The 25,426-nt window shown below is 51.5% G+C and overlaps 1 protein-coding gene across 1 annotated transcript; it reads right to left on the bottom strand.

Annotated features, from left to right (window-relative positions):
- Positions 1–35: 35 nt before the first annotated feature.
- On the bottom strand, positions 36–24,592 carry Cdhr2 (cadherin related family member 2). Its single transcript, XM_059262270.1, has 31 exons — positions 24,541–24,592; positions 24,211–24,282; positions 22,675–22,814; positions 22,521–22,560; positions 20,936–21,036; positions 19,376–19,465; positions 18,664–18,789; positions 18,444–18,590; positions 18,284–18,359; positions 18,077–18,192; positions 17,752–17,985; positions 16,673–16,828; positions 16,429–16,590; positions 16,100–16,161; positions 15,286–15,529; positions 12,552–12,791; positions 10,994–11,063; positions 10,099–10,704; positions 9,098–9,169; positions 8,633–8,682; positions 6,368–6,516; positions 6,111–6,219; positions 5,156–5,244; positions 4,636–4,704; positions 4,464–4,541; positions 4,311–4,371; positions 4,104–4,228; positions 3,562–3,672; positions 3,405–3,482; positions 2,871–2,928; positions 36–190 (listed from the first exon to the last, which is right to left on the bottom strand). Exons 1-31 carry the CDS (start codon positions 24,590–24,592, stop codon positions 50–52), a joined length of 3,924 nt encoding a protein of 1,307 aa, XP_059118253.1. The 3' UTR covers positions 36–49.
- Positions 24,593–25,426: the final 834 nt, after the last annotated feature.

Below are 25,426 nucleotides of genomic sequence, written 5' to 3' on the forward strand. Positions count from 1 at the left end.
TATTTAGGGGAAGGCAGGCAGTACAGATTGTGCTTGAAGAAGGTCTCTGTCACAGATCTGTGGTGTCCAGGCTAGGGTTGGTGAAGGACAGATCCTTCTGCTGATGTCCGCTTGTGCCCACCTGCCTTCCGGAGAGCACTACACTCAGGGGCTCTGGGTCCAGTTCAGGCGAGTTGTGTGGGAGCGGCTTCTGGAGAGACAAGGAGGGAAGTGTGAAGATGGGGTTCTCTCCCCAGACCCCAGGACAGCGGCAGGCCTTCACACTCATCACCAGATAGCTCCTTGGCTGGAGTTTCTCACCCTCACTCCTGAGGCTCACTCCTGTTGGGGCCCCTGTCTCCTGGCTGTATCCCAGAGACAGCCATGGCCGGGGTGGTATAGGTGGGGGAAGCCTAGGGAGTCATCTTTGGCCTTTGACTAACCCCAACAGAGCAGTGTTCTAGCATTCTGCCCAGTCCTAGGCCAAAGGCCAACTTCGTCACAGTTCCTGCCACCTGTACCCCAGAGCAGGCCATGTGTTGGGCAAGGTCCATCAATTCCATGGCAGAATCATAGACACCCTGCTGAAGGAGGTAGAAGTGAGGATCGCCCCAGCTAAGAGACAGAGCAGGAGCTGGCCAACCATTCTTGTGGATGGTACAACATAAGATTCTTCTTGAATTTGCCATCGCCTGTCTTTTTCAGAAATGTCACCCAGGAGTACACCCGTACTTTGTCATGGCACTCCCACATCGCTGCTGTCCTTCCTCTCCCCATGTGACGTCACACATGCCGCCCATCACTCCCACATTCTTCCTCCCACGTTCACCTTCCTACGAGAGGGTCCAGCCCCCGAGCTAGGTTACTCTGCCGCAACAGCCCCCTCCCTTCCTCCACAAAGCCAGAGCCCCAAGTCTCCCCTGCCTTTCCCTGAATACTAACTATACAGCTTTTTCCTGTCTGGGGATGATACCATCCCTGGTAAACAGTGGAGCATCCAAGAGCCCAGAGGAGTTAGTCAGTCAGTGTTTACAGACTCTGAGCCCATAACATTAGATAATGTAACCTGGCACCTAAGCCTGGAGACTTGACTTCTGAGCTGATTTGCCCTGCAGGATGCCTGGCCTTAAGCCAGCCAGCACTCCCTGAGCATCTGTGTCCGTGCTACCTGATTGGCAAGGGGGATTGGTGGTCTCCAGGTTGCTCACACCTTGTACAGTGTTTACAGAGCCCTTATAGGTCAGGGCACTCAGAGATTGCTAGAAAAACAAACAAACAAACAAACAAAAAACCTCTGTCCCCAAGACAGTCACCCCCTCGCTCTAGACTCTGTTCTCAGAAGTCCTGTTCTTTCCCAGCCCACAGGTCAGTCAGGAGCCCCTAACTCCATCTTGGAGGGGAGTCCACAATGCCCTCCTCAGGGCCTTGAACTTTTTTGTCTCCATTCTGTCAGAGAAGTTCACTAGAGTTTTTTACCTCAAACCACCTTCACACAGAAATAGGCCACACTGGCTTGCTGTCCATGATCCCCACTCTTGGGAGCCCATCTACAAGTCTTTATGCCAGACTTTTCATCATAATACATTTGGACCCCTGTACAAGCCCAAGAGAAGCTTTGGTTGACCCAATCTATCCAAGAAATTAGTCCTCTACCTGGTGGTGGTGGCACACACCTTTAATCCCAGCACTCAGGAGGCAGAGGCAGGCAGAACTCTGAGTTCAAGGCCAGCCTGGTCTATAGAGTGAGTTCTAGGACAGCCAGGGATAGACAGAGAAACCCTGTCTTGAAGAGAGAGAGAGAGAAAGAGAGAGAGAGAGAGAGAGAGAGAGAGAGAGAGAGAGAGAGAGACCTCAGGGAGGGTAAGGACTGCTGCAGCGTGGGTAGGCTGGGGCCATGGGGGAAGGGCCCAAGGAGCTGGGTGGTGTGACATGCAAACACTGCTTCTTTCCAAGAAATGAGCTACTGCCGCTAATGGGCCCCAAAGACCTTCTGCTCCAGTGGGGGGGGGGGGGGGGTGCTCAGCTACAGAGCCCTCCTGACCTCACTGACCAATCCCAATGCTTCTCCATTCTACCCAAACGTTAGAATTGCCTGATGAGTCAGGCAAGGCAACAGGTACCTGTAATCCCACCACTCAAGAGACTGGAGCAGGAGGATGAAAAGTTTCAGCTTGGCCTAGGCTACCCAGGAAGACTCTGTCGCAAAACAAGGCTCAGTCAAGAAACTAGAATCCCCTGGGGAGCTTTGGCAGTGTGTCCTTGCCCTGTCCCGCCCTGTCCCACCCTGGGCCATCAGGATCAGGATCTGAACGTGACCTGAGCATCAGTTCTTTTAGAATCCCCTAGGGGATTCCAAATAAGAGCCCAAGCTGTGAGTTCTTGATCTCATCTACTAACCAACTAACCATCTAACCAACTAACCTAGTTAACAAGAAGTGGTGTTGTCACTCAGTCATTTATGGAGCTTGCTCCTTTGCTCATATCCACATTTCTTCCTCACCTACTAGCATTTGTGTAGAAATCAAAACTGGGCAGAACGAGTTTCTGACTACATGCTTTCTGCCAGCTTTCTTCCTTCTCTTTTTTGTTGGTTTGGGTTTGCTGTTCTGTTTTCTTTTGTGAGTGGTGCTGGAGACTGAACCTGGAGCCTCAGCAAGTGCCCCACCTTTACGCCACATGCTTGCTCTGACTTAATCCCCACACCAGCCTTGCAGAGTTGTTTTGATTACCATTTACAGATGAAAAGAACCAAGAGCCAAAAGCAAGAAGCAGTTCACCCAAGAGCACGTTAGGGAAGAACAGGGATTGGGCCTCATTCATCCTGAATTCCACCCCTTCAGAGAAGAGCCTCAAGTCAGAAGCCCCAGGTACCAACTCCTCCCACATCTTACCTTGATTTCCTTACTGTCCGTGTCCAAGTCCACAGCGTTTTTGTCTAGGGAGTTGAGGCTATGGGAGAAGTGGTAGAACTTAGATTGTTGGCAAAATGCCTCACCTTCCCAATCTGTGGCCTTGTCACCATCAGCATCACCCCAACATTGCCATCAGCATCACCCCAACATTACCATCAGCATCACCCCAACATTTTAACCATCACCATACCACCATTACTATCAGCATCACCACCAACATTTTAACCATCACCCCAACATTACCATCAGCATCACCCCAACATTTTAACCATCACCATCACCCCAACATTACCATCAGCATCACCACCTACACCACTGCCCTCACTGCCATTATCACCATCATCAGCATCAGCATCAACACCATCACCATTACCGTCACCACCTTTGCCATCGCCACCATTAACTCTATCACCATTGCCATTATCACTATGACTACCGACCATCACCATTATCCTCATCACCACTTACTTCCCACTCTCAACAACTAGTGTGGTAGTGAGAGATGCTGTTCACCTGACATAGTCCAGGTCACTGGAGGGGAGACTCTCCAATCCCAGATCATTGGTGGGGAGGTCCAGCATGGGGTTGGCTCTGGGGAGACAGTTTGGTCAAGCAGCTACGGCCTTCAGTCATCTTACAAAGTCTTGTTCCCCTCTGACCGCCTGCTCACCGCTCAGTGTTGTACATGTTAGTCCCAGGGATAGCAACAGGTGAAGTCGTTGCTTCTGGCGTCTTCCGGGCCTCCTTGCCGGCCTTCATAGCTCGAAGCTTCCGGTGGTAGCTGTTGAACCAGGAGGAAGTCACACTTGCAACACCCTCACCTAGTAAGAAGCCCTTCAACTGTGGCCTCACAAGGATCCTGGCTGCATTATGTAGGGGGTAGAACCACGAGCCAAGAGAATGTGTTGTCAAAGGGCCACATAGGCAACCAGCGGTGATACCTAGAGTAAAACTCAGGGAAAGCTGCCAGTTGTGTTCTGGGAAGGGGAAATGGCAACACTCTGAAGTGCTCAACATTTCTACCCCAAATGGAGGAATCTAGAGCCAAACTCATCTGCAGGCAAGGAGACAGGCTCGGGACAGGAAGGTGACTCACCGCAGTCTTACACATGTACCTGATGCCTGACCCCAAGTTCTTTCTACCCACCCCACACACATTGGGTGTCTGGGCGAGAAGAGAGCTGGAGACCAAGGGAGGGATGCAAACCACACCTCTTCCGCACACACACGAGCGCCGTGGTCAGAATCACGAGGACCAGCAGCAAGGCCACTACCAGTCCTATGATGACACTGGTGAGCAGCTTCGGCTGGTCAGACTCCTGGCCCTCCTGGGAGCTCTGGAGAAGAGGGAGGGTGAGGACACTGTGGGATCCACACCCCTCCCCCACCTGTGCTGTCCGTCTGTCCAGCCACACTCACCACCACCACCAGCCCCAGTTGCAGCAGCTGCCTCAGTGCATCCTGGTCTTTCCGGATCATCCTGCCACAGAGCCCTGCTTAGACCCAACGGTCACTGACCTCCCCGGGGGTGCCTTCTACTCCCCTGCCCACCTCCCAGACAGCCCCACTCACGTATTCAGCTCGTTAAGTGTCAGGGCTGACCCATTGGGGAAGACAAAGTAGGCATCCAGGTAGGACTGGACCTGGGCTCTGGAAGAGACACATGAACAGCCCAGGAACACCACAAGCCTCTCCGACAACTGTTCCTTTCCTCAGCCCGGCCACTATGCCTGGGGACACTCACCGAGCCGTGGAGTCTATGTTCTGTATCGTCACAACATAGACAGCGGTCCTGGTCGCCTGGACAAGAGCCCTACAAAAGATGCAGGTATCACAGATACGTGGAGTGGGGCCGTGGCCAGGGCCATGGCCAGGGCTGTGGCCAGGGCCGTGACCAGGGCTGTGGCCAGGGCTGTGGCCAGGGCTGTGGCCAGGGCTGTGACCAGGGCTGTGCCAGTGGAATCAGGAGTCATGTGGAGGGAAGGGTGTGTCACTAAAGAACTGATACCCCTCTGCACACACTAGAAATGGAAATCCTTTCTCCTGGGACCCTTGTTCTTCTCCAGTGCATGACTTTCACAACTGAACATGGGGGTAGTCATGCCCCATCCCGCCTTTGACTGCACATGGGCTTGGTGGGGTGGGTACAGGCACAGGATCAAAGACAGGGACAAGTTCAAGTATGGGTCAGGGATGGGTAGTTCTCTAGGACTAGCCCCTTAGGCCTTCTTCCCACAGCCCCTTCTTGTGCTTCCCAGACCTACGCCTTAATCTCCTCCACGTTGGCACCCACATCCTCCTTGTTGGTGGAGAACTGTAGCCTCACACGGTAACTCTGGTCCACAGTGAAGAGCTAGGGTAGAAGGGGGTGTGGAGAGGAGACATCAGAAACATAGGACAACCACAAGATCGTCAACGGCACGTGTCTCAGAACACACATCCACTGTTACTGCCCATGTGCTGTGTTCACCTGCAACCCAGATTCAGAGTCTGGGTCTAGGAGGAGCATCACTGGATGTCGGAAGGGACCACTGGGTCTTTCACATGCCTAATATGTATAGGAGGAGCATCACTGGATGTCGGAAGGACCACTGGGTCTTTCACATGACTAATATGGACCCAGAATTTACTTCCTATGTGCATGCCAGTTGTTCTGGACTCTGATGTGTGGATGAGAACAACGAAGTCCCCATCATTTAGAAGTGAGGTCAGGGAGAATGTGTGTGTGGTTTATGATTTTTTTTTTTAGATCAGGTCTTGCTATATATCAGGTCAGTTGGCCTCAAATTCAAGTGATGGAATTACAGATCCATCTCACAGTGACAGGTATTCTGGATAAAAATTCAATAAAACATGCCTTTAATCTCAGAACTTAGGAGACAGAGGCAAATAGATCTCTATGAATTCAAGGCCAGCCTTGTCTATATAGTGGCTCCAATCCATCCAAAGCTATATAGTAAGACCCTGTCTTAAAATAACAAAATATAGGCTGGGCAGTGGTGGTGCATGCCTTTAATCTCAGAATTCAGGAGGCAGAGGTAGTGGGATCTCTGAGTTCAAGGCCAACATTGTCTACAAAGTGAGTTCCAGGACAGCAAGTACTAAACAGAGAAACCCTGTCTTGAAAAACCAATATATATAAATATATAAACAAAAAAGAAAAGAAGAACACGGGGCTGGCTGAGGACACCAGGGCAGGAGGCAGGGAATGGCACTCACATTCAGAGTGGTCTGGGTTTCCAGTGCAGGACCCACGATTGGCTGGTCCTGAGCCTGAACTGTCACCTGGTATGTGCCTTGGAGGGTGGAATCAAGGTTGGTCACCAGCCTGTGAGAGATGGCAAGACACAGCTGGATTCTGTGCCCAATCTGGGTCCTTCTAGCCCTCTGGAAACCTACCCATACACCTTCCAGGATGGAGACCCTGCCCGAGCTGCATCCCACCCAACCCGTCCAGGTATCCTTCCCCACATTACACGATGTTGCCAGTGTATAGGTCAGCTTCCACTGAGCGGGTAATCCGGAAGACCTGGACAGGGTTGGAGGCCCCATTGTTGGAGACAAAATCCGATTTCAGGATGGAGAACTGGATGATCCCATTGTGTTGTGAGTCCTCATCTCTGGCCTGTTAGCAAGAGTGGATGTCTGGAGTAAGACTAGGAAAGGCCTCTCCATTCCCACCATGATCAGAAGCCACAGCCACCACCCAAAACGTTTATTTTTATTTTTTTTAAATAGGGTCTCACTATGTAGTCCTGGCCATCCTGGAGCTCACTATCTAAGCCAGAATGGCCTTGAACTTTCTGTGACCCTCCTGTCTCTGTCTCAGAAGTGCCAGGACTACGGAAGTCTACACCACACCTAGCTAGATTTTTAAAAGACGAAGTTCACTGTACATCCACATTTGCCCAGGTGCCTTCTCCTGCACCCCAATATAACAGATCACCACCCAAAGTCTTCCTATAGTGAAATATGCCTCTCTCCTCTACCCAACTGCCAAGCACATGCACACCCACTCACAAGCAGCCACACTCAGCTCTGGAGTGCCTGCAGTGTGCATCCTCCTTTCAAGCCCTCATTTCTGGCTGATTAATGTGAGCCTACATTCCCTAGTGGACCAAAGCGAACAAGAAGGAGGGACAAACATTCTAATGCCTTTAAAAAGAACGTAACAGAGAGCTGGGCATGGTGGCACACACCTTTAATCCCAGCACTTGGAAGGCAGAAGCAGACAAGTCCCTTCGAGTTCGAGAGCAGCCTGACCTACAAAGTGAGTTCCAAGACAGCCAAGGCTGTTACACAGAGGAACCCTGTCTCAAAAGAAACACACACACACACACACACACACACACACACACACACACACAGAATGCGATAGGTACACAGGGCTTCATGCTCAAGGTAAACAGCTGGGCTTTAGGTTGCAAAATGGAGTTATTTTTTAAAAGAACCAGTTTGGCCAAGAAGAGCATTCAGTCAGTAAAGTGCTTTCCCTGCAGGCACAAGGCCTGACCTGCATCTGTGTACCAGAACCCACATAAAAAGACCAGGTACACTGGGTTGTGCTTGTAATCCCAGCACTGGGGAGGTGGGGACAGGTGGATCCCTGGGTCCTGTCAACCTAATAGGCAAGCTCCAGGCTACTGAGAGATCCTGTCTCAAAAAAAAAAAAAAAAAAAAAGATAGATCCTAAAGAACAATGCCCTACATTGTTTTTAGTGCACGCGCGCACACGCGCACACGTGCACACACACTACCCATACCACATACATGCATATGTGCATATACACTGATATGTACACATATACATACATGCATACATACACATTCACCATACACACACAGGAGCATGTGCACCCACCCACACATGTGTACCTGCACATACACACACACATACAAAAGAAAACAATTCAAAACCATGACTAAATTGGGACATTGGCATACAGTAGGCTGAGAATTAGAAATTAACTGTGTTAAGTCTTGAAAGAACCTAGAAAGGAAAAATTGCTGTCCCCAGGAGAGGTTCTGTCCTGAGGACACCCTCAACTCTGCATGGGAAAGGCCAGGCCTTTCCAAGCCTGGGGCTTACCATACATGTTGTGCTAGCCAAGAGCCACCAGCCTCCTATCAAAGAGGAAAACTGAGCTGGGCATGGTAGCTCATGCCTTTAATCTCAGCACCACAGAAGCAGAGGTAGGCAGATTTGAGGAAAGCCTGGTCTACACAGTGAGTTCCAGAATAGCCAAGGCTACAAAGTCAGACCCTGTCTCAAAACATGCACAAAGCAAACTTAATCCCAGAGAACCAAGACAGCTTCCGGCCCCAGGGCCTCACCCCACAGGACCTAGTCACCCTCCAGTCACACACCCACATCCATCACCATAACAGATTGAAAGCATTGCTATCATTGTGCTCAGGAAGCTATTTAAGTAGAAGAAACCCTTTTAATTTACAATTGGCTATGGGTTCTCGATCACACTCAAGAATTCTGGCATCATCAGGAGATCTAGCCTACAAGTGGTATTTCTGGTCATGAAATTTTTATGAATACTAAATTGAACAATTAGCAGAATGGGAGCACATCGACTGGGCAAGCGCTGCTACAGTCCCGGCTTGTGTTAGCGGGTTCTGAGCCGTCATATCTAAGGTTAAAACATCTTAGGGGCAGGCGAAAGGCCGGAAGGCCTTAGTTCTGTCCCCTGGAGTTGCTGTGACAGCAGCGGCTGGAGCTGAGGACTCACCTGGACAGAAGCCACGGGCTGGTTGGGTAACACGAGCTCTGGAATGATCACTACAAATACAAGCAGGAAGAAGTCAGCTCGGCTGGGACAGTGTCGCCTGGCCCAGCATGGCCCATGAGCCGAGTCCACACCACAAGGCCATGCCCGACCCCTCTGCAAAAGTGACCCCCCAGCAGCTGTTCCTGAGGATGCAGTTGTCAAGGCATCCATCCTCACGGTACATATGGGGAAATCAAGGCTCGTAGAGGAAAGGCCTGCCTTAAAGCCAGCAGGCAGCTGATCCAGAGCTGCAATGAAAACTAGGTGTCCCTTCTAGCTACAAGCTGGGGTGGAGGTGGGCTGGACCCCTCTGTGGCCTAGAGAGGGTTTCCAGGGGTGGGAGACGGAGGGTATCTAAGGGTAATCCCGTGTTACGAGGTGTGTGTAGATACACCAGGGTGAAGATGGGTTGTTTTACTCATTCACCAAAGGTCTGGTTGTCAGGCAGAAAATAGGGAGCATTGTCATTCTTGTCCTCGATGATGATGGGGAGGTTTCCTAAGGAGATTAAATCACGAGGGTCAAAGCTCTGAGCAAACTCCTCACCAAAAGATCCTGGGCCTCATCAGGCCTTCAGCAGTTCCTGCCCCTGCTTTTCCTGACCTGTGCTCAGCTCTGCTCCTCACCCCCATGTCCCCACAGCCTCCTCTAGATTTCCTGTCTGTTGGTGTTGTCCCCACCCTACGGATGATGAACAGCTGGTCAGAGCCATGTAAGAGTGGCAATCCAAGAGTGGGCCCCAGTCTGCCCCAGTTGACCAGGGCATTTTATGCATGAATGGGTGTCATCCAGTAGCAGCACACTTGGCTGGCATAAGGGCTCCATTCTCAACACAGCTGAAAGTGCGTGTGTAAATATTATGTATGTCTGTCTATATTGATATATGTGTGATGTATACTATTATGTCAACTGGTCTTTTTAAACACTCACTCTGAGCCAGAAGTAGTGACATACAACTATAAATCTCAGCACTTGGGAGACTGAGACAGGAGGATTATAAATTTGAGGCCAGCCTGGGCTACAGAGTGAGACCCTCCCTGCTCTGTTCCTTGGCTTCCTCATCTTTAGATCAGCTGGGCATCACTAGCTCATGAGTTGTGCAGGAATAAAATGAGCAAATGCCTTAAGGTGCCTGGCACAGTTCTGTGCTGTGCTCACTGTTAGCGTGGCCCTTGTGCCTGTGTGGAGGTGGATGAGGACTCAGCTAGCTCTGGGGTGCTGTCTCCTTTGTCCCGTTTCACAAATAACAGCCTTCAGTAGGTGCTTCTAGGCACCCCACTAGACCCTGTATGCATGCTCTCACACTCTCCACGGCCCGCCCCTTGGCCAATCCCCACTGGATAGATGGAGCAAAGAAGCTTCTCGAGGACATGGCCAGTGACATAGTTGACAAGGTCTGATGTCTGCAGCCCTGAAGGCCCTCTCACCATTGCTGCTGTACGCCTCAAAGCGGGGATTGGTGGCGAGGTCATGCGCCCGCACAACCAGCGTCACCAGGTGGCAAGCCTCATAGTCGATGGCCTCGCTCTGATTGATGTACACCGAGCCGTTGGCAAGCACAGAGAACCAGCCGTGGCACACGCTGCCCACGTCAACGTTGTCCTTGGTGCAGATGACATTCACCAGTTCTACTGTCAGCACGGCATCAGTATCCACATCCTGGGCTATCACCTGGGCCACCAGGCCATGCTGGGAACCATTCTCAGCCACAGTGATGCTCTGGAGTGAGGCTGCATCCAGGGTAGGTGGCTCATCATTCACGTCCACCACAACTACAGTGACATTGGCTGTGGAATTGAGGCCCTGGGGGCCTGGGTTCTCAGCAGTCACTGTCAGATTGAAGAATTTCTGTGCTTCATAATCCAGGCTCACATCAGGGAGCAGCCAGAGGGACCCCTCGGCCCACCCTTGACCCAGCACGTTGCCCTGGATCATAAAGTTGTTGACACCAGTCCCGGACAGGCTGAAGCTGATGCGGTTGTTGGCTTCTGTCTGGTCAGCATCCCAGGCCTTCACTGTGCCCACAAACTCTCCTATGTACAAAGGACAGAGCTTGGAGGACCAGCTGAGCCAGCCACAGGCACTCCAGGCTGGTCCTACAATGGAGCCGTTAGCATGGGCCTTACTATTTGGTGTCAGAGATGGGATGTAAACAGTCTCTGCTTCAGTATACCCTTCTCCAAGTGCTGCCTTGCCAAAGGATAATACCAGCAGGATTATCCTGCGTGTACCCAAGGTGCTAGGACACATATTCCCCTGTCATCTGCACAGCGAGCCCACGGCCCAGCTCCCTGGGCCCACACCAGCCCAGAGGGCACATACCTGGCTCCCTCTCCATCACCAAGAATTCATAGGAGGACTGGTTGAATACAGGTAGGTTGTCATTGATGTCCTAAAGGGAGAGGCAGGTCTAAGTCCTAGGGACCTAGTAGCCCCAGGTTCACATTTATCCCAAGAGCCATCAGAGAAGCCAATAATATCTCTACACAGATAGAGCCATCAAGTCTGCGTCCCTCAGACAGCACTGACGGGTTTCCAGATGTGCAGACAGCCTTCCAGAGAAGGCCAGGAAGTAGTGCTGCTTCTGTTTGTCTGTCCTCAGCCCACAACTACTCCAGTTCCACTTTCCAGAATGGTTACAGGGCCCTGTCTGTGTCCCCATCTGGCTTAGCCTGAGGTCCCATTTCTCAGACCTGTGACACCAGCTCTGGGTTCAGTCTGAACTGGAATCTGTTGCCCTGGACACCTGCTGCTTTCTGACCTTGCCTACCATGCACAGCTGGAGCCCTGTCTTCCATGTTCTCCCCAGGGTTGTCATGGGAGACTCCCTGGATGCTCCAGCCCCTCTCCCAGTCTGCTGGCATACATGCGCCCCTTGGCGGTCAGTTTTCTCTGTAGAACCACAGAGTGGAGACTTGGGAACAGAACTCTAGCCCTTCAGTAAGGTGTGTCTTCCCTCTCTTCCTTCTCCCACCCTTCCCTTCCTTTCCTCTACGCCTCCTCCTCCTTCTCTCCTTCCTTTTCCTTTGTCTTTTTCTAAGACAGAACTCTCATCGTGTAACCCATCTCCTGAGCCCGTGAAACCCTCCTCAGAAGTGCTCGTTGAGGCACATGGTCTGCTGGGACTCCTCAGGTATGCATCATTGGCTTCTCGCCCAAGGCTGCTGAATTCTCGTGGTCATCCTGACTCACACAGGAGTGGCTAAGACATCAGCTCTGAGTCCATTCCTGCTCTGCCTCTCCTGTGGCTCTGGCTTCTTTGGGCTTCAGTGTCCTCATCTGAAAACAGGGTAACCTCTGACACAGCCAGAGTGTGAAGCTCACAGGGGCCAAGGGTCACCTCTAATCCAGTAAGTGTAATTCTTCATTTTTCCTTTAGTATTCTACCTTGTTCCCAGGATGCTGACAAGTCCTAAGTCTATTCAGTGTCTGCCTTATCTCTGAGGTCACAAGGTCTGCTGTGTAGCCCAGGATAGACTAAAACCCTCAATTACCCTGCCCGAGTCTCTCGGGTATTGAGGTTATAGGTGTGCACCACGTGCTTGGGCCCCCTGCTTTCTTAATAAAATGGTTGTTACCGTTCGTCCCTATCTCTTGGTGTACAAGAGACACAATTGGAGCCAGCTTCACTTGCCCTTGGCCTTCGCTTGGTGTCCGTTAGGAGGGTTCCCCTGAGCGCCTTCCCTGGGCAACACCCTCTTCAGAACACCTCCATTCATTCATGCTGATTCCATCCCTAGTCTTTCTGACATAAGGACTAGGATTGCCAAGGTCTGCCCGGCTGAGTTCTCAACCTCTCATCGACCATGCTGTACAAGGCAGGAAGTGTGACCTGTGCTACAGCCAGGGAGCCAGGCTGTGTGACAGCACCTTGCCTTACCTCCACAGTGATGGTGACATTGACGTCAGTGCTGAGGGGAGGCATGCCGCAGTCAGCCACACGCACAGTTAGTACAATGTGGCCCTCCAACACAGGGTCAATGGCCTCACGGTCCAGGGGCTCCAGATTCCTGAGGAGCCCGGTGTTGGGGTCTATGGAGAAGTTGTGGCTATAGGGCCCAGGCAGCAGGCTGAAGAGCAGGCGGCTGTTGTTAGTGTCTGGCTGGTCATCATCATAAGCCTGTGAACACAGTTGGCCTCAGAGATACAGGCCTCAGGCCCAACCCCTCTCTCCAGCACTGGTCTCAGCAGCCATTGGCTGGAACCAGGAGGAGACAGGCCATGGCTCCCTGCTGAGATGTGGGGCACAGCCAGCAGGAGCTCTCGGTCTCAGCCTTGAGCTTGTCCATCCCCCAGATAACAGCTTCATGCATCCTGCAAATCTAGGCCTGAGCTAGACTCTGGAAAGAGACCTGAAGTGGAGGTTCCCGTAAGCTGAGGCTACAGAGAGGGCTGTAGGGGAGTATATGCAGGGAATCTCGTGATTCTCCCATGTTGCTACAGCATGCTCTCTTTCTGTTTCTCTGTCTCTGTTTGTCTTTCTGTTCATACACACACACACACACACACACACACACACACACACACACACACACACAAACGGTGGGCTGTTCATTCGTTTGTTTGTTTATTAAAGACATGGTCTTATGTAGCCCAAGCTGGCCCCAAACTCACTACGTGGCTAAGGATGACTTCAATCTTCTGGTCCTCCTGCAGGGGCCTAGGCTCTCAAACATACACCAAAGCACCCTGTTTATGTGGTTTTGGTAACAGAACCCAATGCTTTTTGTGCATGCCAGGCAAGCCCTCTGCCAACTGGATTACATCCCTAGCCCAATACTATATTTTTTCATTTTTAAAGTTTAAAAGATTTTTTATTTTATATATTTGAGTGTTTTGCCTGAGTGTATATAAGTATTGCATTTGTGTACAGTGTCTACAGAAGCCAAAAGAAGACATCAGATCCCCTGGAATTGGAGTTACAGACAGCTGTGAGCCATCGTGTGGGTGCTGAGAATCAAATCTGGGTCCTCTCCAAAAGCAAACAGTGATCTTAACTGCTGAGCCATCCCTCCAGCTCCCCACTCAACTTTTTTTTTGAAACGGGATCTCACTATGTCGCCCTGGCCAGCCTGGAATTCACAGGGATTTGCCTGCCTCTGTCTTTCAAAGGTGAAATCAAAGGTGTGCATCACCACATCTGGCTACACATCTGGCTGTACTTTTTAACAGCTCATTCTTCATACAAAGGGTGTATACGTGTGCACAAATGCATTCTTGTCTTGCCAGGGCCCCAAACATGCTGATCACACTGGAATGAGCCTGCACAAAGAATGCATGTTCTTCTGCGCCCCAGCCTTGACCTGGGGCCTTCCACCTGACTCCTAGTCATGCTGTCACCCCTGCAGCTCCCTACAGCCCTGCTACCTTTGACAGCACAGATAACACTATCAGTAAAGGTCTGTGACTTGCTTAGTGGGAGCCCCCAGGAACAGGAGTCAGAGCAGGTTTGCCTCTGAGCACTGGGGTTCAACAGAGGACTCAGTAGGTATTGAGATAGAGGCTATTCCTTGTCTGTCCGCCCTGCTCACCCCACATCATTGCCTTTGCTTTAGTTCTGTTGGATCTTTCTCAGTAAATGGGCCCTTCATAAGCAGCCAGAGACAGCTCTTCCAAAGGCACGACCCACCTGTCTCCACAAAGGGCTTCGGTACTTAGCCTGTTAATTCGCCAAGCACTCCTCTGTATCCCTAAGGGTGCTGTAGTTCTGACAAATCAGAAATGTTTCTCCCATGAGGCTCTTAAAGACCAGAGTCAGAAGAAGTAAGTCCAGTGAGATCTGGACTACAGCCCGACCACTGCTGTTGACACAGAAAGGCTTGACCTTGGAACATCTGCAGGGACCTCAGCCCCTGAGCAATGGAGGGACTTGTGCCAAGAGATGGCCTTCTGAGCATCTGCAGGCCTCTTCTCACAAGGTGACCATCTGGGTCATCCTAAAGGAGAGTTCTCAGTCTCATATCATGTAGGGCAGAGGGCTTCCCATGCATCTCTGGGGCCGTGAGTGGGTTTTTACCATATAATCCTGGGAGCTTGGCCACTGAGCTCGTCTATTTCAGCTTTGGCTGTTAGGCCGCTCAGAACTGAACCTGTTCTTTGGGTTCTGGGTGTCAATGCTACCTTTGGACCCTTTAATAACACCACCCATTTTTTGTTATTTGTTCTCTGTTTGGATATTCTGTTTTTCTCAAAACAGGCTTTGTCTACATAGCCCTGTCTATCTTAGAACTTGCTCTGTAGACCAGGCTGGCCTCAAACTCAGAGATCCCTCTGCCTTTGCCTCCTGGGTGCTGGGGTATGCACCATCATGCCTTGCTTGGATCTTACTTTTTATGTAAGCCACATCAAACCTTTTTGGAATGAATTTCCCGGGAATGTATGATTTGTTTGTGAGGTCTATTCCACACCAGGCCTCTGCAGAGTACCTTAGACCCATTATCTCATGCCCTGCTGACCCTGTGAATAAGGACAATGACTCTTAATTTTCTAAGAGGAAATAGACACCCAGAGAGACTGAGTAACTTCCTCAGAGACATACAGTAGAGCTCAGGCTTCATACAGGGCCAGCATGGTCCCTTCCCTCACCTCCCCACCAGATCCAAGGTGGCTCTCACCTGGATGGTCACGGAGACATTGCCACCCTCCTCTGGCACAAAGACCGTGTAGGAGCCTCGGACCACAGGTGCGTTGTCATTAATATCCAGCAGAGTGATCTGTAGTGTGGTAGTGGTAGACTGGTTCCCACCGTCGGTGGCCTGCAGTGTGAGGTAGTACACAGCCTGCTTCTCCCGGTCCAGCAGTGTACCATTTTTCACCGTCACATTTCCTGAGTTTGGATCTACCTCAAACAGGTCTTCTCTGCTCGGAGTGACCAGATTTAGCCAGTAAAATGACAGGATATGCACTTACAATTGAATTTCAGACAAATGATGACACAGACTTGAGTGACTCTTGTGCAGTAATCCCAACATACTTATGACTGTGGATTGGTCATGCTGTGAGTGCCCTCAAGCCTACAGGTGTTGGACACTTGGTCTGCAGTGTTAGGAGGTGCAGGGGCCTCTGAGAGGTGGGGCCTTTGGGAAAGCTGTCCCTGGCCTCTTCCCTTCTCGTTTCCTATCTTGTCATGTGATCTCTCCATCTCATACGAGGTCCCACCATGTGATTCAATAGACTATGAAGTCCTCACATGGTCCAGTGCATGGAACCCCATGCTTCTGAGCCTCCAAAATGAAATAAACCTTTCTCTCTATAAAATACCCTGCCTTGAGTATTTTATTATAGTCATAGAAAACCAATCATTTTTTAAATTGTTTTTCTGGAATGGACGCAACTGAGCACTTTGTACTTCTGCAGACTACACTTCTCTACCACTCTAGCCCCATGGGGAGGTAGAGAAGAGCTCCCCTGCGCACCTTAGGAGCTTACCCATTTCCTGAAAGCAGACTGTAGGTGATACGACCCCATTCGCCCTTATCTTCATCTGTAGCCTGTGAGGTGAAGACGGCAGGACACTGGAGACAGGGCCATCTGTGGTGCCGCACAGCTCACTTGACAAGGCTGTTGTGCACCCGGAGTCCAAAGGCTCACCACACATCTGCATTCACACATCCACACTCCACACACTTGGATACAGTCATACATGCAGGCATGGTTGCAAGGATCCAGTGACATGGAAAGAAACAAAGTCTGGGACAGTCTCAGATTGGCCCTTTTCAGCATCTGCCTCCCAGCGTGGTCCCTCCAGTATCACTCACCTTGATACTGCTGGTGACCACAAAACCTGTTGGACTGTGCTCTGGCACAGTGAGCTCATACAAGCTCTGAGAAAACGTGGGCCTGTGGTCATTAATGTCTCTAAGGTGGATGGTCACATTGGCAACAGAGTAATTCTTGCTGACTGAGTCAGTGGCCACAACCTAAGGACAGAAGAACAAGTGGCGATACAGAGGCCTGGTTACCCATGACCTCTGTATCCCACAGCATCTTGGCAAACCATACCTGCACCAACATCACCGTTGTCTTCTCGTAGTCCACCATCTCCGAGTTTCTCACCACCACCTGCACACTGACATACCCTGCCGCTCGCTCTGGGGACACGTTGAAGGCTTCAGCATCTGGGCCCTCCAAGGACAGCAGGAAGGTGCCATTGTCGCCCTGTAAAGGAGGGTGGTATAGTAGGGATTGACCCCCTGCAACTGCCTGCCCAATCTCCAAGCTCAGGCCTTCTGCAGAAGCCCTGTCCAGTGAGACCCCCAGAGGGAGGCAGAAAAGACCAAGACAACAATCCAGGCTCAGGAAGTTGGGCTGGCTGTCCAGCTCTGCAAATGCAGCCTCGGCAGTTGAGGACTGCCCTCGGCACTGTGGGTCTCCAGGGCTGAAGAGATAAGCCACACTCACCCACTCCCATAATACTCCCTTCCTTCCCAGGAGTCACTCACCACCCACACCCATCCCAGCCTGTCCCCTCAAAGCTGCCCTTCAGCACTAGCACCCAGCTGAGCACATCCACCCACCTCGTGTCACCACCTGGCACCCTCCACTCAACTCCGCGTCACCCAATCCCATCAAACCATGACCTCACCCATCACTCAGTACCACCTCTGTGGTGGTTCCTTCCCAGGTGATACTCAGACCACTCTGAACACACCATCCACCTTTCCCTGATTCTCCCTACTTCCCCAAACCACAGGCTACCCAGAGCCAACAGCACCAACATCACAACCACTCACTGTTGCCTAGCACCTAATATCAACCTCCATTCCACCCCGCTTCTGCTCAGCACCACCCAGTCTTGCCCTGAACATTGCCAAACAGCACGCAACAACCTCCACTTTGCATGACTCACAGATTGGCGCCACCATCATTACCATCATATTTCTACCTTTATTCCCCATGGACTCCACTCGTCATCCGGCCATGTGCTCTGTAATCCACCGCCCTTCTCAACTCCAATCATCACCCACTCTCTTTGCCTGCTTGCCCTCCCCTTCACTACTCCCTCCTCCCATCTGTGACCTTCCCCTCCTCAGCCTGGACCTCCTCTCCATCAGCGTCCCTCCCTCCTCGCCTGCACCTGCCTGGTCTGGGTCATAGGCCACCATGGTCAGGTCATCGATGGGGATTCGGGCAGAGGTATGCTCATCCACGTAGCCTGTGAAGGTGACTTGGGCCTCTTGGGGGCTAAAGGTGCAGGTTGGGAGGCTGCAGTTGTAAAATTCTGGCTTGTGGTCATTCACATCCGTCACTCTTATTGTGACCCACATGCTCGCCTTGGCCTCTTGCCCGTAGATGTTAGGCTTCTCCTCAGTGGCCTGAGGTACAAAACAGAAGCCAGAGGGCAGAGACCGGTTCTCAGAGAGTGAGCTCTAAGGTCAAGGGCTAGAGAAGAGGAGTCACACTCACCGTCACCTGAATCTGCACTTCTTCATTATCGTCAAGCAGCTGCTCTCTGTCCAGGGGGGCGCTGACTGTGATGACCCCATCCTCCCCGATGCTGAACCAGCCGGACCTTGTGGAGTCTGGTGGGGAGACACTTGCAGCAGCTATTCCAGGGGCTCTGACCACCCCACCCTTACCCCAGCCCTCTCGGGGGACACCCCCGGATCTCACTGGAGATGCTGTAGGTCACATGGTCATTGATGCCTTTGTCGCCATCCACCGCCTCCACCTTCAGCACCGAGGTTCCCTGGGAGGAGGCTTGATGAGTGCATTTGACCCTTTGCTTAGACGCTCACCACTACCCAGCACCCCCACCACCCCCAGCACATACCAAGGCCGCGTCCTCAGCCACGGAGGCTGAGTAAAACTCCCTGACAAACTGGGGGTCCAGGTCTGGCTCATCAACCACTGAGATGGACAGGAAGACTGGCTGGGAGCATTGGATGGTTATGGTGTTATTCCACCAGTCACCTGAATCCTGTGGGTGAGAGGCCTTCTGTGAGCCAGTGCCCCAACTCTGAGCTCCCGGCTCTGCCTACACCCCCACTCACGCAGGCCTTCAGCTCCAGCTGGTAGAAGGCGCTCTTATTGTTGTAGCTGAGGCTGTCACTCAACACAATGGAGCCATTGTCCAAGATGTGAAAAAGATTCTTGCTGTCATCGGTGCTGGGGATGACCTGACAGAGGATACTTGGGTGAAGCCCGCTCTGGACACCACCGCCCCTCACTCTTCACAAACCCTACTCTGAGAGACATAGGGTCAAATCTTGACTCTACCGCTGGCCAGAAATGCAAATGTTCCCAAGCCACGTAATCTCTGAGCCCTGGTTTCTCCCTTGGCTTCTATAATTGCTTCGGTAGGTTGAAAGTCAGTTTTTAGTTGGTGTTCAAGAAGTGGTGGGATCACTAGCGAATCTGCTGTCACGAAACACATGTGCTTTGATTGTCTGGGTGAGCTCGGGCAAGACCCAGGCCCTCTCTGAGCTTTGATCTATCCTGGAGGCTGTGAGTGCTTTAGTTTGCAAGAGGCCTTGACCGTGCTGGTGAAGGGGGTGGGAGCAAGGATTGGCAACCTGGCAAAGTGAGACTTCCCTGTTGTGGGCAGGGGGAGGGGAAGGGGTGGGTAGGGAAGAAAGCAGAGTGTAGTCAGAGAAAGTCTGGGGGAAACAGAGCTATGATTGCCTGTGGAGATGCTGCCCCCTGGTGGACATGAGACACTGAGGCCGGCTCCCGCCCGGGTCCCCCTGGGACTCTCACACTCACCTTCTCTATGTAGTACTTCACTAAACCTCCTGGCCCGGTGTCCGGGTCCGTGGCCAGCACCGAGAACACCACAGAGCCGACTGGCAGGGTCTGTAAAAAGGGACTTTTCACCTGTGTGTCCATCCCATCCCAACCCTGGGCTAAGCCTTCAGGGGAGGCATCAGACAAGTTAAGATGGGACAGGGAGTCGGGCAGCTGGTGGTGCATGCCTCTAAGCCCAGCACTTAAGAGGCACAGGCAGGTGAATTGCAAGAGGCAGGTGGAGTTCTGGTCTACAGAGCGAGATCCAAGACAGCCAGGGATATACAGAGAAACCCTGTCTCCAAAAACAAAAACAAACAAAAAGGACAGGCACCAGGACCCCTTCCCCCAAATAACCCTGCCTGGAAACTCCTTCCCTTACACAGCCTCATACCCCAGAGCTGGTTTATACCCTCAAGACCATAAGTGAAAGAACATTCAAGAATCCGGCCTGACTGAGCCATTCCACTGCTCAGCATCCCAAGGGCTCTCTATGGCCCACGCCCTGAGTCAGACTTTCTCACTCTTGGCTTCTGAAACTTCCTCACTCTTTCCAGAATATGGTCCAAACAATTTTGGTGGCCCTCAGAGGTCAGGCAGCTGCCCGTCTCTGCCCCTCCCTCCCCAGCCCCTGATGCTAGCCATATCACTGTATGAGGACCTTTGCACGTGCTGTTCCTCAACCTGTAACACCCCCTCCCTGGAGATCCCTGGCAGCCCCTTGCTCTCCAGGTCTCTGGTGGGAGGTCACCTACTCAGAGAAGCCAGAAGCAGCCCTTGCATAGGTCCTTCCTTCCACCCTTCCCATCATGTCATCTTTACAGTCTCTCATCTCTGAACCATCCCTTGTAGTTTATTTTTCTGGTTATCACTTGTGCTCTAGACTGTGAGACCTGGAGCATCACACCCAGAGGAGTCTTGGTCACCAGGTGGTGTGAGGACCCAGGACAGTGGGTGCCAGGTAGGGCCTGTCCGGCGGATCTTATGTCTGATCCCACTTCAAAGGTTTTCCCAACCACGTGGTCTTGGTGATTCGGAGACCACACTTTGTTAGTCAAGTGCAGCACTAGGGGACCTCCAGTTAAAACAGTTAAAGTGAGGTGCCTCTGGCTGAGGAAAGAGCCACCGCACAGACCAGCCATTTCAGACACAGGATGAACACATGGCCCAAAGTGAGTGGATGAAAGCCAGGTCTGTGCATGCTGGAAAGAGAGAAATGGCCAGTCTTTCTGCTGGAGCCGGAGAAGTGGAGAGATGTCAGCTTGGAGCCAGAGCTGCCGGCTCTGCACCTCAGGACGGAGGCAGCAAGTGAAGTAGAGATGACAGGCAGAGGGTGACATCAGCTGCCTCCAGCTGTGCCTAAGTCAGAGTACCTCCAGCTTTTCAGAAGCATGAGAATAGCAGCTCCCTCTGCTTCCTGTTCCTACCGAAACAACCCTAATCCCAGGTCCTTGCTTGTAGACTGTGGCCCTGTCACTCACGACCTCACACCTCCCCAGACATGCTCCCCATGCCCTGTCCCACAAAGACTGGAGATACCTCGCTGATGCTGGTGGAAAACACAGAATTCTGGAAAACGGGTGCGTTGTCATTCCTGTCATCCACAAACACCTGCATTTCCTTCCGCACCTGCAGATGAGAGAGCCCGGGTGAGGCCAGAAAACGTGCTTTAAGATGCCAGAGCCCAGGTGAGGCCAGAAAACGTGCTTTAAGATTCCAGAGCCCGGGTGAGGCCAGAAAACGTGCTTTAAGATGCCAGAGCCCAGGTGAGGCCAGAAAACGTGCTTTAAGATTCCAGAGCCCGGGTGAGGCCAGAAAACGTGCTTTAAGATGCCAGAGCCCAGGTGAGGCCAGAAAACGTGCTTTAAGATGCCAGAGCCCGGGTGAGGCCAGAAAACGTGCTTTAAGATGCCAGAAGAGTTTTGGGGACACTATGCAGAACTCTGCCACCTTTCTTCTATATGACTCCCCTTTCTCCATCCTTCCCTCCCTCCTTCATGTACACGCACACATGTGCACTTGTGCATATGTGTGTGTGTTCTACATTAGTTGAATGTGAAGGTGCAGGCGTTCAATTTTTAAAATCTAAATTGTCCTTGTTCTGTAACAGGGGCACCACATGGTGTAGTTGTTTTTTTGTTTTGGTTTGGTTTTTTGCATCGCATGAACTGTGAACAACCCAAGTTCCCATTAGAGGGGATCAGCTAAAGTACCCTGAGGCATCCCCATGCGGGAAACAGACATTACGGATGGATGGAGGTCCCTGCCTCATGCGTGTGATGTTCTGTGAAACCTTGTGACTGCCAGCAAGATGTCCACCTCAAGATGCAGCCCTTGGCACTGAGTCAGAACTGAGCCAACACAGCTCTCCTCTCTTCACTGACCTTTACTTAGACACAGCCTCACCTAGCCTAGGCTGGCCTTAAACACACTATGTAGCCAAAATGGACTTGAACTCTGGATCCTCCTGCCTCCACCTCCCAAGCACTAAGATTACAGACATGCACAAGAAGAAGAAGAGGGAGGAAGAGGAGGGCTGGGGATGCCACTCAGTGAAGGAAAGAGGAAGAGGGCATATAGAGGTTTGGAGAGAACATCATGCTAGTCATTGAGTAGACGCAGTGGCTTTAAGACAATAGAAACAGAGGCTGGAAAGAAAGCTCAGTGGTTAAGACCACTCTGTTGCTCTTCTACAGAGCTGGCATCAGTTCCCAGCACCCTCATGGTGGTGCTCCAGTTCCAGAGGATCCAGTGCCCTCTTCTGGCCTCTGCAGGCTTCAGGCATGCACATGGTGGGTGCGTAGGCGTACATGCAAACAAAGCATTCAATCACATAGCATAAAAATAAATCACTTTTAAATCAGTATTTATATTAATGTAGTCCAACACTGTAATTTTATATACAAAATCCTTATATAGTTAATAAATGTCAAACTCTTGGTCATATTGTATGACAAGGTAAACACATAATTTTGAAAGCAATCAGCACTGAAGTATTATCAGCTGGGGCACTCTCTGCTTGCCTGAAATAGACACATAATCAGAAGTGGAGACTTGGGACCCTGTTTGTCCCACCCCCAATCACCCTTCCCTCTCTCCTTTCAACTCACTGGACTGTTGTGCTGGTCAGACACGGAGATGGTGATCTTGAAGGAATAGAGTGTCTGAAGCAGCAGGGAGAAGAGGCCCCTGTTAGTGTGAGATCCCAGACATGCTCCCAGGACTCCCACCCTGCCCACTCCCTCTCTCTGGGCTTTCCCAACCCCACCACTCTTTACCTCGTAGTCCAAAGGGCTGGCCAGCTTCACTTCCCCAGTGTCTGGGGTGACAGAGAAGAAGTAGGCATAGGAACCAGTAATCCCATAGGTCAGAATATCATTATCACTGTCTGTAGCCACCAACCAGAAGGCCACGTCACCTGCAGATGAACAGGACTGTCCCAGGTCCATGGCCCCCTCTGTTAGGGTGGTCTGGTCCAGCTGCCCACAGGGCAGAGATGCAAATGGGACTTGAAATCTGGGGTTCTGATCCCCCAGTCACCGTCCAGCCTCTCTTCCTGTCTCTGGGCACTAGACTTCAGTGAGATTAGAAATGCCTGTGCAGTGTTCTGTGGAGGAAACACTCTTGATTGTAAAGGCACACTGCCCATTTAATGACTGTTTTTTTGTTTTTTGTTTTTAAGATTTATTATATATACAATGTTCTGCCTGCATGCCAGAAGAGGGCGCCAGATCTCATTACGGATGGTTGTGAGCCACCATGTGGTTGCTGGGAATTGAACTCAGGACCTCTGGAAGAACAGCCAGTGCTCTTAACCGCTGAGCCATTTCTCCAGCCCTGTTTTTTAATTTTTGTTTCTTTTTGAGAAAAAAAAGAACTGTGTTATATGGCCCTCTCCATGATAAGAAAGACATTTCCCGATTAGGAGATGCTAAGATGCAGAAAGACATGGTTCTGCTGCCCGAGGAAGCACGGGAGGCAAGCCAGTGAGTGGGAACCTTGTCTGAGGTGCTCTGTCCTCAAGCTGGTGAGGAGTCATGACTGAGGTCCTCTGTCCTCCACAACCTCGGAATCAACCAATCACAAACGGGCTAGGACCCTCCTCAGCCACTCAAATCGGTGAGTACTCAGGTCTCGTGTAAAGTGATGGAGCATTTGGGTAGAACCCAAGTCTGTCTCCCCTGACTTCAATCCCCCCTAGATAATGGTAACACCAAGTATGGTGGGAGGGGTTGGTTTATAAAGTAAGGCCAAGAACAAAAGCTACTGCAACTTTTTTTCCCCAAGTATTTTAGCCCACGGAGGCTGAACCCGCAACGTGAAACTGCAGATGCGGAGAGCTGACTATACATACATCATTCAGGGGCTGTTCCTCAGACATGGGTGGGGAGCCTGAGTCTATGTGACAACCTCGGGATAAATGCTCTGCTGTGGGATGTCTTTCTGTATGCTGGGAACATGTGTTGCTATGATTGGTTAATAAAAAAGCTGCTCTGGCCTATGGCAAGTCAGGTTATAGGAAATTCAAAGAGTGAGACAGGAAGGAGAAAGGGAGAGGCAGAGCAGATGCCACCACCAGGAGAAGCGAGATGTGAAAGTACTGGTAAGCCATGCCACTTATAGATAAATAGAAATGGGTCAAGTTAGAAGAGCTAGCTAGAGAGAAGCCTGCCATAGGCCATGCAATTGGTAATGAATATATGCCTCCAAATGATTATTTTATAAGCAGCTGCAGGCCGTGGGGCCAGGCGGGACTGGAGAAACCATAAGGCTACAGAGCTCTGCTCTGTCCCAGCACAGGGACCATTACTCACCCAATGGTAAGTCCTCTGGCAGAATCGCAGTTGACATATTGTTCCCAAACACTGGTGGCCTGTTGGCTGTCACTGTAGGGACACACAGCAGGGGAGATCTGTACACCCTGAAGCCCACCGTCAGCTGGTCCTTTGGATGCCTACCCTTATCCTTACAGTCAACTTTCAGCCCAGCCCACCCACCTAGACCAAGACTCCCTATAGCCCTCCTAGGGCCTGTCTAGGGTGGGCCATTCAAGCTGGGCATTTACTAGTGAGGACTGGTCCCCACAAGGTCCTGCTAGGGGTCCCCAGTTTAACACTGCTCTTGTAGGGGAGGGAGGCACTCACCAGACAGCATGGAAGCAGAAAGCAGTGCACAGAGCAGCCACAGCCAGGCCATCGTGGAGGAACCTAAGAAAAGTGGTGTCAGGGAAAGGCACCTGGGCCCAGCCCTCCCTACTGCTAAAGTCCACTTGCCTAGGTCCAACACCAAGCTTCAATGGCCTTCACTCTAGCTCTGCCATGGCCTCTACCACCTTCTATTCATCTTCCACAGGGAACTCGGGGGTAGGAAAGATGCTTGAACCTACACGTAAGCCCAGAATTCAGCACCCACTGAGTGTTGGGCACTGTTCTAAGTGCCTTGGGTATGTGGTAGCCTTGTTTCTGTAATCATGGGGCAGCTGTTAATTACTGGGCTGAGCCGGGCAGTGGTGGCGCACACCTTTAATCCCAGCACTCGGGAGGCAGAGGCAGGTGGATCTCTGTGAGTTCAAGGACAGCCTGGTCTACAGAGTGAGTTCCAGGAAAGGTGCAAAGCTACACAGAGAAACCCTGTCTCGAAACAAAACAAAACAAAACAAATTACTGGGCTGAGTCAGTGGCATGCCTAAGGCTACACAGGAAGCAGTGACCAGACTTGATCTGAACACAGATCTTTTGACTCTGGAATTCACCTCAACCACCACTCTGCCTCTCCTGTCTCACACACAATGGTACCGTCCAGAATCAAGGGTTCAGAGGACGAGGTGGGTGGAGAGAGAGGGAGGCAGGAGAGAGAAAGGCCGAGTTGGCCATGAATCACGTAGCTGAGGTCCTCTGTCACACACTCAGGGCAACACCCCTTCATATCTCTGCTCTAGAACTGTCACATCCAATTGTCCCTCCTCCGTTCCACTCCACTGCGTCACATGGGCCCCCTTCCCCTCCCATGTTCAGTGTCATCAGCCTCCTG

Source organism: Peromyscus eremicus, chromosome 5, assembly GCF_949786415.1.
Source record: "Peromyscus eremicus chromosome 5, PerEre_H2_v1, whole genome shotgun sequence".
In the NCBI taxonomy this organism is placed as follows: Eukaryota; Metazoa; Chordata; class Mammalia; order Rodentia; family Cricetidae; genus Peromyscus; species Peromyscus eremicus.

Coding starts and splice junctions, on each gene's coding strand:
- Cdhr2 (XM_059262270.1), bottom strand. CDS start 24,592: ATGGCCTGGCTGTGGCTGCTCTGTGCACTGCTTTCTGCTTCCATGCTG. Junction 18,591..18,663: donor AGCTGGAGCTGAAGGCCTGC/GTGAGTGGGGGT, acceptor TCTCACCCACAG/GATTCAGGTGACTGGTGGAA. Junction 3,673..4,103: donor CTCGTGTGTGTGCGGAAGAG/GTGTGGTTTGCA, acceptor CTGGTTCAACAG/CTACCACCGGAAGCTTCGAG.